At 42.5% G+C, this 13,314-nt stretch overlaps 1 protein-coding gene across 5 annotated transcripts; it reads right to left on the reverse strand.

Annotated features, from left to right (window-relative positions):
• Positions 1-10: 10 nt before the first annotated feature.
• Positions 11-12,766, reverse strand: LOC144524371 (palmitoyltransferase ZDHHC5-B-like). 5 transcript variants are annotated; one of them, XM_078260566.1, is made up of 12 exons: positions 12,658-12,766; positions 8,654-10,120; positions 8,011-8,132; positions 7,605-7,762; positions 7,047-7,219; positions 6,791-6,893; positions 6,568-6,659; positions 6,154-6,286; positions 4,825-4,933; positions 4,467-4,573; positions 2,692-3,611; positions 11-2,239 (listed from the first exon to the last, which is right to left on the reverse strand). In XM_078260566.1, the coding sequence occupies exons 2-12, from the start codon at positions 8,800-8,802 to the stop codon at positions 2,134-2,136; spliced, it is 2,172 nt and encodes a 723-aa protein (XP_078116692.1). In that variant the 5' UTR covers positions 8,803-10,120; positions 12,658-12,766; the 3' UTR covers positions 11-2,133. The 5 variants fall into 5 exon arrangements, with proteins under 5 accessions (XP_078116692.1, XP_078116693.1, XP_078116694.1 ...); XM_078260567.1 differs by having other exon boundaries at positions 12,580-12,745; XM_078260568.1 differs by having other exon boundaries at positions 12,576-12,745.
• Positions 12,767-13,314: the final 548 nt, after the last annotated feature.

Raw genomic sequence — 13,314 nt, forward strand, 5'->3', positions numbered from 1 at the left:
ATGACACACGTTTTTCATCAGTTTGACCTTTTTATTCTGAGAAGACATCTTTTAAAAAAAATCTTTATAAGGCCATTTTAGAAATGTCTTTAATGTACTCAGATATTTGTGTGAAATCTTTCCATTCATCACAGCTCACAATAGCAATATTTTATCTCACATAGAAGTATACTTTTACTGTACCCACATAGTTTCAAATTGTTCAGTGGCTACCGTCCTCGGCCAGAGCAGGAAGAAAAGTAACACAGGTTCTTTTATCTCTGTATGACGGCTACCTGTGCCATTAATGATGCTTCTTTTCTAGTTACCATGTTACATCAACCATGTGGGCTTTTGACAATATTCTCACAAGTATGCACGCCAGTGAAGCATTCAGCACGACAAACAAAAATCACATGCACACTGAAGACAGACTGGAAGGGTTGAAAACTCGCAACACGGTCCTTTGGGTTGAACGATGATACTTGTGTGCTTCAAGCGTGTACTTTCCCCCAAAGACGTGCTACATTCAGCTAGCTTTGAAATTCTACTGCTAATACTCAACTGTAGGCCTTGATAAAAAAGATAATAAATAAAACTAACTAATGCCCAATCCTGAAACTCCCACACACACACACATCCCTCCCTCGAATTATTCCGTTCCTAACTGCTGAGGGGGGAAAAAATATATAATTGAAATGTACCTTTACGGAAGTTTTAAAAATGAATCAAAAAATCTAATCTGCCTTATATTCATTTCCTCGGAATAGTGTAAAAAATATAAACCAATAGAAAAAAATAAAAATGTGCATACTTCACTATGAATGGTCTCAAGGAAAAAAACTCCAATTGCAAACCAGTCCCTCCTTGAAATTCTATTCAGTGGCATACTGCAATTACAGTTTCATTTATAAAGTGTTTTTTTTCCCCATAAAAAATATTCATACTTTTCTCAAAAAAGAAAGAACAAACTGGTAGAGACTGGTTTGAAGTTGTGCCCAAAAACTAAAAGGTTGTCTTGTCTGGTGAAATAAATAAGCTCTTCCCTCGCTGCCCCTATTTGGCTGGCCATCTTTTAAAGGTTTAAGGTTCTGCTAGCATCTTGACTGACAGACAAAACATCACAGAAAAGAACACCAAAAAGACATACAATGACCTTAAAGCTACTAACAGATTTTGCATAATGTCTCTAGCATAAACATTACAAGCATACATTCCACAAAGATGCTTGTGCTGCAATCGTAATTCAGAATTTCTTTGTGGCTTTCAGAAAATTTTGCTCAATTATTTGCAACTTCAGCTGTCCACCACCTGTCCAACGATCATCATTCCCTTTGGACGATGAACATCCCAGCACGAGCTCATGAGTGGCTGATGCAGCCATTAAATACAAACAGGCAACTGATTTGAAATCGCTTTCATGAATAATTACACACAGTACATCTGCCACCGTCATCCATAGTCATTTTCAATACCTGACTAATTGACCCAATAATAATAATAATCTGTAAGATTTTATACATTTATATAAAACAATACTTAAAAAAAAAAAGATTTTATAAAACTAAAATGATACTGTGTTTATAGATTGGACACTTCTCTTCATTCCTCTTATAGATATCAGGTTGTGTGGTCCGTTCAGACAGTTGAGAAGACATTTCTATTGGTCAGCAGTCCTAAATCTGTCCTCTTAAAAATCCAAATCAACGGGATAAAGGCCAAACTTACCTTAAGTGTCGGACAGGGTGGTCAATACTCTGTGTGCTAATGTACCAAATAAAACAGCAAATCATTGAATAGTTATGCGTGTTCTATAGACATGTCTGTACCCAGCCGTGATGATAGTCACATCAGTCTATGGCTCACAAAGTGGCTAAATGGAGACGACTTGATCATGTGAAAAATGAACCAGTGTCTCCTTTTTACTCTTTGTTCAAATCTGAAAAGGCTAGCAGAGAAGAGTGGCCAGTGGCGTTACAAATATAACAAAGTGAGTACCAGACAGGCCTGCTCCTTTAGTCCTTTGCAGCGGAAAACAGTCATTTTCAGGAGGCTGCAGTCATGAATAAGGTCCAGCACAGGAAAGAGACAAGTGGAAGTAGTCCAGTGCATTTTCCCTCTCCTTGTGATAGACCTATGAAGGATGTCTGTCACTCAAACCGATATCTCGTAAGTGGTCCCTCCGACGCCTGTCACCTTCTTCACTCCACCCCCTGGTTTGGATGTGGTGTGATTGGCCAAGACTGGACGAGAGGTGGATCTGATTGGACAGCCATCAGGAAGGGGGGGGACACAGAGGATAAATGCATGTGGCGGTCAGTGGTTCTACTTTAAAAAAAAAAAAAAAAAAACACAAGCACAAACGGCAAAATGTTTCTCTACCACAGATTTTGTAAGGCATTTGGTAATTATACTTGGTGAGTAAGAAAAGGCTACAGGACAGAAGTCACAAGGAGCTTGGTAAGGCATGCTTTCAGAGAGCTGAACACATACCGACTAATCCACGCAGTCCAACTTCCATGCACACTTTCAACACTAAACAGGCAAAGACTGACTGTAAACTGTGGAGGAGGAAAAGGAAGACTCACACAGATCAGGGAGGAAGAGGAGGGCTGACACAAACCAGGGAGGAAGAAGAAGAGAATTAGGAGAAAAGGAGGAGGAGGAAGAAGAGTAGCAGGCTGACAGATCTGGGGATGGATCACTACTCACTGTGGAGCCTGATGCACTCCTCCGGCTCCTCCCCCTCCCAGCACAACGCCTCCTCCTGTGGGCCGAGGCTTGTGCTGAGACCCTGCCTCCCCAATGTAAGACTGGGACTTGCCGAGGGAGAGGCCGCGAGGTGGCGGGGAGAGAGGGGGCTCTAGTGAGCGAGCCCCAGGGGAAGAGGACAAGGAGGAAATGTTACGAGGGGCTCGGTAAGAGGAGTCCTGGTTATGCTGGAGCAGGTGCTGGATCTCAGGTGGCCCAGAGGAGGGAGGGGGTGGGCTGACGGCACGCAGGTAGGCCCTGTGGGGGGAGGAGAAAGTGGCAGAGCCCTGGAGCAGCTGCCCCTCCCTCTGCTGGGCGATCTGAGCTGAGAGGAAGGGCGACGTGTAGCCCTGCAGCGGGCTACTGGGTGACACCACCTCAGGCTGACCTGAGGGAAACGGAGCACGAGGCTTCTGCGGCGACAGCTCATGAGCGGCTGACTCAAACTCTGGGCTCTCGGATGGTGTCAGAAGGCTGTCATAGGACAGGCTGCCATTCCGAGGCGTTTGATTGGCCAGGCTTTTGTAGCTGGTGTCTGTGGTGCCCTCTGATTGGAGCGTGGCCAGCGGGTTATGTGCTGGGTGCGCTGAGCGCAGACTGGAGGAGTGGGAGCCGCCAGTGGACAGAACCAGAGAGGATGGGTAGGAGGTGTAGGAGCGCCCAGTCAGGGAGTAACCTGACATGCCCCCTGACATCACCCCAGCAGTCCCGCCAGGGCCTCCGGGGCCCTCACCCCTCTCCCCTCCCCCTCTGCGCGCCCCTACACCTCCCCCTACCGCTGTGGTTCCGTCCAGGCTGCTCGGCTCCGAGCGGTAGCTAGGCTGATGGCTGGACAGGAGGATGGAGGGAGAGGGAGAGTCAAGACTCTCGCCACGGATCATCTGAGAAGAGAAGAAACAGACAAAAAGGTAGAGAGGTGGAGGAAAAGGGTGATGAAGATGAAGGCAGGAGTGAAGAGGAAGGATAGAAAGATGAAAATGACCATGTTACCTCAGGAATAGATAACAAACATTTTCTACACAGTCTAACAGAAAAAAAGGAGTGGTGGGAAGAAATTGGATGCTTGACCAGTGCTCAACTCCATCATTACACTACTGGATTGGAAACATTGACTGGCTTGAACAAGCACTGACATTGCATATCAAAGACTGTATCAACACATAAATGGATAGACAAATACATAGGGTACATGAACTTCACATTCCAGTCAATGCAGTCTCAGGGGAAAGGATAGTTCCACTCAAACACACAGAGACAGCCAAAGGGATAGACACAGATGAGACTAGCTGAGACTTACTGATCGACCGATGGCCACTGAATGGTCAATTCAAAAGTAAAAACAAAAAAGAGGGGCATGGTATTAACCACAAAGGAAATTAGAAGGACAAAGGCTTTTCAGCCAACAGACCATCTGTTACAGTAATGTATGGGATATGGTTTGTTCTGTCCTCTTCACTTTTTGTGCAATAAGGTTAACCACATCACTATGTTTTACAAATGCTAAAATAAGCTTGCAATGTAATAATCAATATGCCTGTATGGGTTTAAAAGAATATATTTAGATTTAAATGAGTCTTACATGTGTCTGTGTTTCCAATTAGGCAAAGACATGCGGATAGCGTCACTCTAAGCCGATTGTTCCTTTAATACTCTTGATATACAGTATCTGCATAATGTAATGTGAATAGTTTATACCCAATACCTTGAGGTCTGTGCGAGTGTATATGGACATGTACCTTGTTGGGGTGTGTGAGGGCAGTGTGGTTCCTTCCTGGGCTGTTGAAGGCTGGTCGGTACTTGTACATTGACGGCGTATGTGGAGCTTCAGTCAACAAGCTGCTCTCTGAGTGGCAAAAAAAAACAAAGGTGACATTTGAAAGAAGTGCATTTGTGATTAGAAAGCAAACGTTCATCTGTTCATGTAAGAGGTAAAACATTTTAAGTACCTGGGCTGCACTGGATGATCAACACTAACAGCTGTTGACATGTCAGGTGATATACCTGCAACTACCTAGTTTCACTTGTGTATTTATTTATGTGTGTGTGTGTGTGTGTGTGTGTGTGTGTGTGTGTGTGTGTGTGTGTGTGTCTCACCCTCGGTGTCAGCGCGGGGCAGGCCAGGGTAACGAAGCTCTGGCTTTGGAGGAGGTGGAGGCTCTGCATCAGCTGACTGGCTCTCCATCTGATCTAGACTGCTCTTGGACTGGAGAAGACACAAAGAGAAGCCATGTAATACCTCTTTCACACCACTAAGCAGGGTTGGGCCAGGGTTGTCTGATCAGTGTTCAACTCTTCTTTTGGAAATTCAAACCAAGCCAGTCAACATGGGTATATCCCTGGTCATGACAATTCAGAGATCACATGGGTCACAAGTTAACCCGGGAGCAATGCATAACAATTACCTTAAGTGCTAGAAATGGGAGAGGCTTTACACGTCATATTCAGTGAACAGCTAACTTGTCACATACTCCAGTCCATCTGTATACCACAAGAACTAATATGTTTTGTAGCTACATGCATTTGTTATTGTATAGTAGGGAGAGAGGAACAAAGCTTATGTTGCGTTTGTTTCGCAGTGATTACGTTCTAACGCTTGTTCTAAAACACTTGTCAGATGATTTTGTGCAGACCGATATATCCTCCTCTGCATATTTACCGTGGTCAGTAATAAAAAATAAATCATCATCATCAGCCACATGTTAACATATGCCCATATTATGCAGCAAAAAAAAAGGAAAGAAATATAACTACATTTGTTTTTAACAAATTAGCAAAGTAAAAAGACATCCTCTGTTCCCATTCTTTTATCATTTTGTTTCTGGATAAATAAGACATTGGACATAAGACATGAGGTTTTTTTAAATACAGAGAGGAGGAGCAGAACTCCTGAGTTCAGAATAGGTGATTTTGTCTATATTAACCAGAAGTGTGCAGAATTACAACCGACACCGGTATCCATGCCAGCAGCTGTAGCACCAACACAAGCTACATGAAGGTTTGTGGACCAAAACGGTGTGTTTATAAAATGAGCTCAAGTGATGGAAAGTGTGTTCCATTTTATATTTGTTTTAATTTAACTCTATTTTTTATCCTACACACCTGTCACTCAGACTTCATGGTGTGCAAGACCTTTTATGATTTACGACCAGCTAATATTTAAAAATGGAAAATGTATTTTAAAATATAGATAAATAGAAAATAATTCGGCCCCAAAATGTGATCGACAGCTTTGGGAGGTCCTACGTGTACAATGTTTTGTTTTTTTCCTTTTCTCATTTGTTCCACAGCAAAAATGTATACAGTCAAGCATACAGTATATACCAATAATTATGAATGACATGAAAATCATTGAGAATCTCTGTTGAGTTTCTACATCTAAACTTCCACATGTAGATTGTGTTTGTTAGATTTAGTATTACTCACCCTGGTGCTGTGTCTGTCATTCTGGATGCCGTTGTCCAGGACCTTGGCTTCTAGCTGGGCCTCAGTGAGAGGCGGTCTAACAAATGGTGGCTGTACATCCACTGCCTGAGGGCTCCGCCACCGACCCATGTATCTGTGAGAGGGACAAGCATTAAATGACAGGCTTAGCAGTATGTTGCTCTATTGACAAACATAGTCTAACACCAGAAACCACTCACACTGAAGGCACTCAAATATTCCATTAACTAAACAGACAAGTGAGAACAATAAAAGAGGAGGCTGTACATGTGGAAGAGGAGAGAGAGCAATGGAAAGAAAGAGTCAGTGGAAAAAAGAAAAAAAAAAAAAGTTGTGGAGCAGAGTGTTAAAGGACAGGAGTAAACAGATGTGTGCAGAGGAGAGAGAAAGGCTGACCTGGGGGCCTGGGAGCTGCAGAGCACATGAGAAATATTCCTCATGCAGCCGTTGGTGAAAGGGTTAACACCTCCCCGAAACTTCCCTGTCACCTGCAGTGAGAGGGGGGAGGGGAGAAAAACGTTCCATGTCACATGTTGATAAAAAATACTGTCTGAACTATCGGGATGAATTCAATGCTGCAGGATTTGATGCATACAGTACAACCAGCTCTTGTATGTACCTGTTCATTTGTGGTCCTACCGCGGGCCACCAACACCATGTGGAACCCAGTCAGGCCAGCAACTGGCACAAAAAACAGACCAGCCACACACATAACGGCCATACTGGGAGGAGAGGGTCAAGGAGGTTACAACAAATTAAGCAAAGAAAAACAAAACAAATACCAGGCTAAAAATCACAAGGCAAATTAAATGTGAAAAGAAGGACACATCATTTGTCCTGCATCTTTATGGCTGCATGTGCCAAGTGAAGGATACGTTACAGCAGCATGTGGTGTGTCCAGCTGCTGGCGGTGGTGCAGGACATAAACCAAGCCAAAGCCAAATACGTTAATGATGTGGGTGGTAAGTGATAGCAGGAAGAGGAAGAAATAGCGATAATTCCTCCGACCAATGCAGTTGTTCACCCAAGGGCAGTGATGGTCAAAATCCTGAGAGAGCACAGGGTCAAAGATCAAGAATGTGCAAGCACAATATATACAAGGATATGACAGAGAGGAAAATATTGATAGGCAACAACTACAACACATCAAAATCAGACAATGTCTACCTCCTATGCGCACACGTGGAAAACTAAGGATATAGGACAGATCTAGATCGAGTAGACAAGTAATAATTACAAAACCAAGAATGTTCCACTGACATCCAAACAATAAGTCAAAAAAATAGGAACAGTAATAACCTAACTCAACCGAATTTCACTGTATAACTTTCACTCATATTTGTATAATACCGTGAAATAAATACATTTCTAATTAGGACTAACAATACAAGCCCATGAGAGAGAGAGAGATATATATATGTGTGTGTGTGTACCTCCACACAGTTGTCGCAGACGGAGCAGTGCGAGCAGCGCGGCGGGCGGTAGAAGCGGCAGGTCGAGCACCACTTCATGCGCACCTGGATCCCTTTGATCTCCACCGTCTTATAGAGTGGAGCACGGAAATCATCTTCCTTGTCCTCATCCTCCTCAGCTAAAGACAACAGACAAACAGCCAGACTGCACTAACATCATAATACCTGATCATATGGTCTTCCTGCATAATGTTTTACTCATTATTTAAGTCAATTTCTAATGGCTTGTGGTCACTGATTCTTTTCAGTCTAATTTTATCTATCATGTACTCAAAAGTATTGCATAATATGCAATAACATAGTATGTCAGTATGTTATAATTTCAAGGAAAAAGACTTGCATACCAACACTGTTCACATGCGTTTACCTCTCGGGAAGACTCCAGGGTCCATGAAAGTGGCCATACAGAAGTTGGCAAGGGTGAAGAGAAAGATCACAGCAGTGTAGATGGGAATGACAGAGGAGAAATACTCTGACAACCATGGGCACCTAGACAGCATGAAAAAAGATGGAAATACAATTACAGTGTGACATTTTGTTGCAATAACTACAAGTGTACTACATACTTTCTTGGTCTATCCAAGAGCAGAAAGTAGTGGTTACATAAGCAGGCTTGAATACACCATACAAAGATGGGCAAAGATGAGCAAGTAGCACTCCACACTATGTCTAACGCCTTTGTGCAAGGCAATTCCCCCCGAAACAGCTCCATTGAAGCTGTTCAGTGGCACAAAACAGAAGACTGATTGTAAATGGGGAGCTCACAGGTGTGATTGTGAGGAACTGTGCGGATACAAGTGTTGCTGAAAAGATGACAAGTACGCTCAGTAAATTCTCTCTCTAAATAAAAGTTAAACAACAAAAACAGGATGTCTTCATAAAAATGTTAATGCATAGGGATTTTATACATGCCTTTACTTCCCCACACACACCCACACACAGTTTGCACCATGTTTGCATTGTGTGTGTGCATTTGTGCATATGAGCAAGTTGGAGATAGAACTACTTACGTAAAGCAGAAGAAGAGAGTGGTGGATCCGACAAGGAAAGTGGTGGCTGCAGACACCGGGACATATCGGCTGGGACGAAATGGACGGGGAGGAGCAGAAGCAGGGACACCTACTCCTCCCCCAACCCCCCCACCACTGAAGCCCGGCATCAGAGACAGAGAAAGGGGAGAAGAGACAGAGAGAGGGGTAGATATCTACGGTCTACCTACTGTAAATGGTGCTTTATAGGTTAAAATGGCAAATATGTGGTTTGATTGGAAGGAGGGGCCATGACTACAGACTGGAAAAGAAAACACTATGCAAAGCAGCAACTGAAAACATGAGGGATTCTAACACTAAAAGTCTCCTGGCACTAATATAAATCACTCAAAATCAGAGGATTGCTTTATATAGTATTATACAGCTTTACTTGCATGTGTACAGCTTGTTGTAAATATTTAACTTGGGTGTATAATCTTAAAGGCTTATTAAAGCAAAACTATACAAGAGCAATGTGATACAAAAATATGTGTAGGTAATTCATAAATATTTTTGTATGGCTTTAATGTAACCGTTTTTTGGTGCAACAATATAAATAAATCTAACCTTAATGCTCCCTGGCACCAGTGCAACGGTAACACTTCTGTGCTCAAACACAAAAGCGCAGACACCCGCACACACAACTAAAACTGGAGCAATCTAGATTTATCTCCACTCGTGAAACTCAGTTTTTACATTAATGCTCATCACTGTGCTTAAGTTTTGATTATGCATGATATGAATATAAAAACAAAAGAGCAGAAAATTAAAGAGGTAGTGGGTAGATAGCCAATAGGCTACGAGCAGAAGCACATAGAGGAGAACAGGCAGAGGATTGAGAGCAGCAGCTGCTGACAACTCCTGCGATTGTCCCGAGAAGGCTTATTTAGGCACTGGGTGGGTGGAAGAAACTGAGGATGGCGGCAGAAGGGACAGTTCCAGCGTTTCAAACTAAGTCAGCAGGGGAAAACAACTAAACAAACATTCACTTTTAAACCAGTTGCATGATGCCGCTTAACATCAAACAAAAGTCCAGCTGGAATTGCTGAAAGTTTCAAGAAGCTGATTAAAAAAATTGTTTAAAAAAAAAAAAATTCTGTCTCTCCTTGACTTTACAAGAAAATCGCTCAAATAGCCATGCAGAGTCCCCTGATTGTTGTGAGATCCCTGCTTTCAGTCTTTGTGTCAATATGGGGACAAAATCAACTCATTCCAAAAAGAAGCCCTGTATAGGTCATCAAGGTGTCACCGCACTTGGCCAGGTCTGTGTGTAGAGACCTCTCCCACCTCCAAATTCTCTGCAGATAGACCTCCTTTCCCATTTTGCATCTCTTACACAAAGCCATGGGCAGCAGTGGTGTTATGTAGTCTGATGCATTTTAGTCTTTTTCTCTTTGTCCCCTTTTCTTCTTTCACCCACCAGCTCTGTGGGTCAGCTGTTGGATGCCCCTGTAAAAATAAAAATTACATTCAGTCAGTAGGCAAAAGCTAAGTAGACAAAAACAAATTAACTACAGCTGAAACAAGTACTTCATTAGATTAATTGGCAGCTATTTTGACAATCAACACAATTTTCAAGCGACAATTTCAAATATTTGCGCACAATTGTAAGGATGTGCCACTTTTCTTCATATTGTGTGAAAGTAAATCATAAATCTCTGGGTTTTTGACTGTAAGTTGGATAATAAAAGTGGGTTGGGCTTTAGGTAGCTGTGATGGGCATTCAATGTTTCACTTTTTTCTGATATTTTACAGACCGACGAAAACGATTAATCGAGAAAATACATGGCAGATTAAGCATGACGGCGAGATCGGAAATGCAGCATGTCGGTCGTCGGAGAGGCATGCAGCGTGTGTTTCACCGGCACACCGTTAACTGGCAGGCAGAAGTGGTAGGCAACGGTTGGTGGCAAACAGTAAAGTCACCGACAGTTGCCTACCATGCCGCTGTAGTGGGTGGCCTGTGCCGCCAGGGGATCGGTTTATGCCTCTGTACCACAGTGGCATGCCATCAGCCACTTCGGATCTCGGCGCTACTGCAGATTAAATAGATTATATAAATAGTTGTGGCCTCGTACATAATTACAGAATGGACAACAAAAGTGCTTACAATAATACCATCTACGAAATACCCACGTTTTGTTTAGCAGGTTTAAAAGGTGCACTATGGTCACTTCTGTTGACGTTCCAAGTAAATACCAAACAAAACAGAGCAAGCTCGCCCCTCCCCTATGTTTCCGTAACTGTCATGACTAACTAACTAACTATCACTAACCCCACCCCTCCCCCAACCATCTTGTCGGTGATTGGCTGGAACGGTTTGTTGTATTTTGGTGCACAGCCTGCGCCCCTAGTGTTTTACGTTTACAACCCCTGTGTTGTCTCCCGAGACCGGGCTTTTTCACAGTGTATTCAGGGGGCAGGCAACTAGCGGATCAAGGAGAGATGCCATACGATTTGAGACAAAAATGAAATTGCGCTGAAACCATGCAGGAACTAATAGAGCACCTTTAAGCTTGATTGTCAAGACTACATTTCTTGTTACGTTAAAGCAGTGTTTCTCAAATGGGGGTACACGTACCCCTAGGGGTACTTTAGAGTACTGCAGGGGGTACATCAGATTTTTTTCAAAATGCTAATTTAAAAATATGGCATGCATCATAATAATGAATACATTCAGTGATGATTCTAAACATTTGAAGTATAGCATTTAAATGTGGTTCAGTTACAACGTTGTTTAGTAAATCTATCATTGCCAGCGCTTTATTGTACCCCTTACATACTATTTTTTCTAACAAATGTTTTGTGCTGCTCAGGGGGTTCTTGGCTTATAAAACAATTCAAAGGGGGTACATTACTGAAAAAAGTTTGAAAACCACTGGGTTAAATAACAGAGCTACCTATGAGAAGCAAAGGTTTCACTCTGATTTCACAACAATCAGGCTGACTAACCAACTCTTTAATGTCCTAAACAGCTTGGGTTACACTATGTGCCTGTGCATTTCTCACATTTACTCATAAACAGTGTTGTTAAACAGCATCCTGTTGTTACACACACATTAGTCACATCAATGCCCTTAGGTGGAAAAATTAAACACCTCCCACTTCTGAAAATTCAAAACACCATGAAGACAACGATCTGTGACGAACCTGGCCTGGACGCCTTTGACACACACATCAGACTAATTTCCCTTATCTGCACATGAAAAAGTAGTCCGTGCGGTGTGAACACACTGAAAACGGATCCAGAGTAACCTGATAGTTTGGACACACCCCTCTTTTCAACAATCGACAGTACTAACAAATACAGAGCTATGGCCGAGTGTGTCAGTTGTTAATCATCTGACCTGCCCCCCGACTATAATGGATGTTAATCCTAAAATCTGTGTCGAGCTTGTCATATCACCACAACAATCTGCAGTACGCAAGCTACACCGTTAAGGTGCCAGATCGAGCCAACTGAATACATTTCTTCCAGCAACGGTGACACACTTAACAGATGCTAGCTGATGTCTTGTTTGAATCTATACCATTTGATTGACTCTCACTTCATCTTTGGATCATACGTTGAAATATACCAAGCGTTGAACAGGCCAGGGCAGTGCTGCTCGGACTCAGTTAAAATAACTAACGCTACCACAATGAACCCCATTCAAAAACATTTTTTTAAACAAAGTAATAGACGCTGCAATGTTTTAGCTCGATGTAATAACGTCCAATGTAATAATGACAGATTTAAACGTGACCAATACTTAGTAATCATTTAGCTCTTACCTAGCCTCGAAAGTTTTTTTGCGATACTGCTCAGTCCTTTACCACAGCTAACGTTAAAAAGTAAGCTAACATTACCTGGCTAGCATGAAAGCTTTAACATTTTCAGTGGCGGCTAGCGACATACATGTACCTACGTTCAGCTAAACAGTCATCACAAAGAGCTGGTAAAACGAGCAGGACATAGCTAATACCGAACATCGGAGCTATCTTGCCTGTAGGGTGTGGGTCGTTACGGTCCTCCTTGAGTTTAGCGGCTAGCAAACTAGTTAGCTCGCTTGCTAGGCCGACATCGGAATCCCGGAACTAGTCCGTCGTCCCTCAGGTGGGCTGAACAGCCAATGAGACGGAGCAGGTGTGGTCTCAAGTAACAGCTCAAACAACCCCTGTAAGATAATATAGATTAGTTTGCTATTTCTACTTGCTAAATATCACATTCATAAATGTAAGTTCAGTGCCTCTAAACCTTTCTTTTCTGTGTTTGAAAGTGAAGTCAATGAATATTTGGACTCTATAAGATATTCAAATAACTGTAAAGCTCTGAAGACTGTGCAAATATATTCAACACTCTTCTAACTGATTGATGTTATGAAATGGACTGCTTATTGATTAACCTTGCTGGACTTTGCAGACTACCTGGGCTTAGTGGGCTATGAATTGTTTATGTATTTATCTTTGTAGTTGTGTGTATGTGTATTTGTATCTGCAAATGCTCTCAATAAATTGTTAAAATTATGAAAGATTGATTTGCTAAAGGTCCTTTTCACAGCAGCCATTTTGACATGTCTTAACAGGGCAAACACAGGTGAAATTGACCCGTTCTATTTAGTGTGTCACAGCCATTCCAGTGAGCAGGGCCTGCGTGCTAGTTC

The sequence above is a fragment of the Sander vitreus genome, chromosome 10, assembly GCF_031162955.1.
Source record: "Sander vitreus isolate 19-12246 chromosome 10, sanVit1, whole genome shotgun sequence".
In the NCBI taxonomy this organism is placed as follows: domain Eukaryota; kingdom Metazoa; phylum Chordata; class Actinopteri; order Perciformes; family Percidae; genus Sander; species Sander vitreus.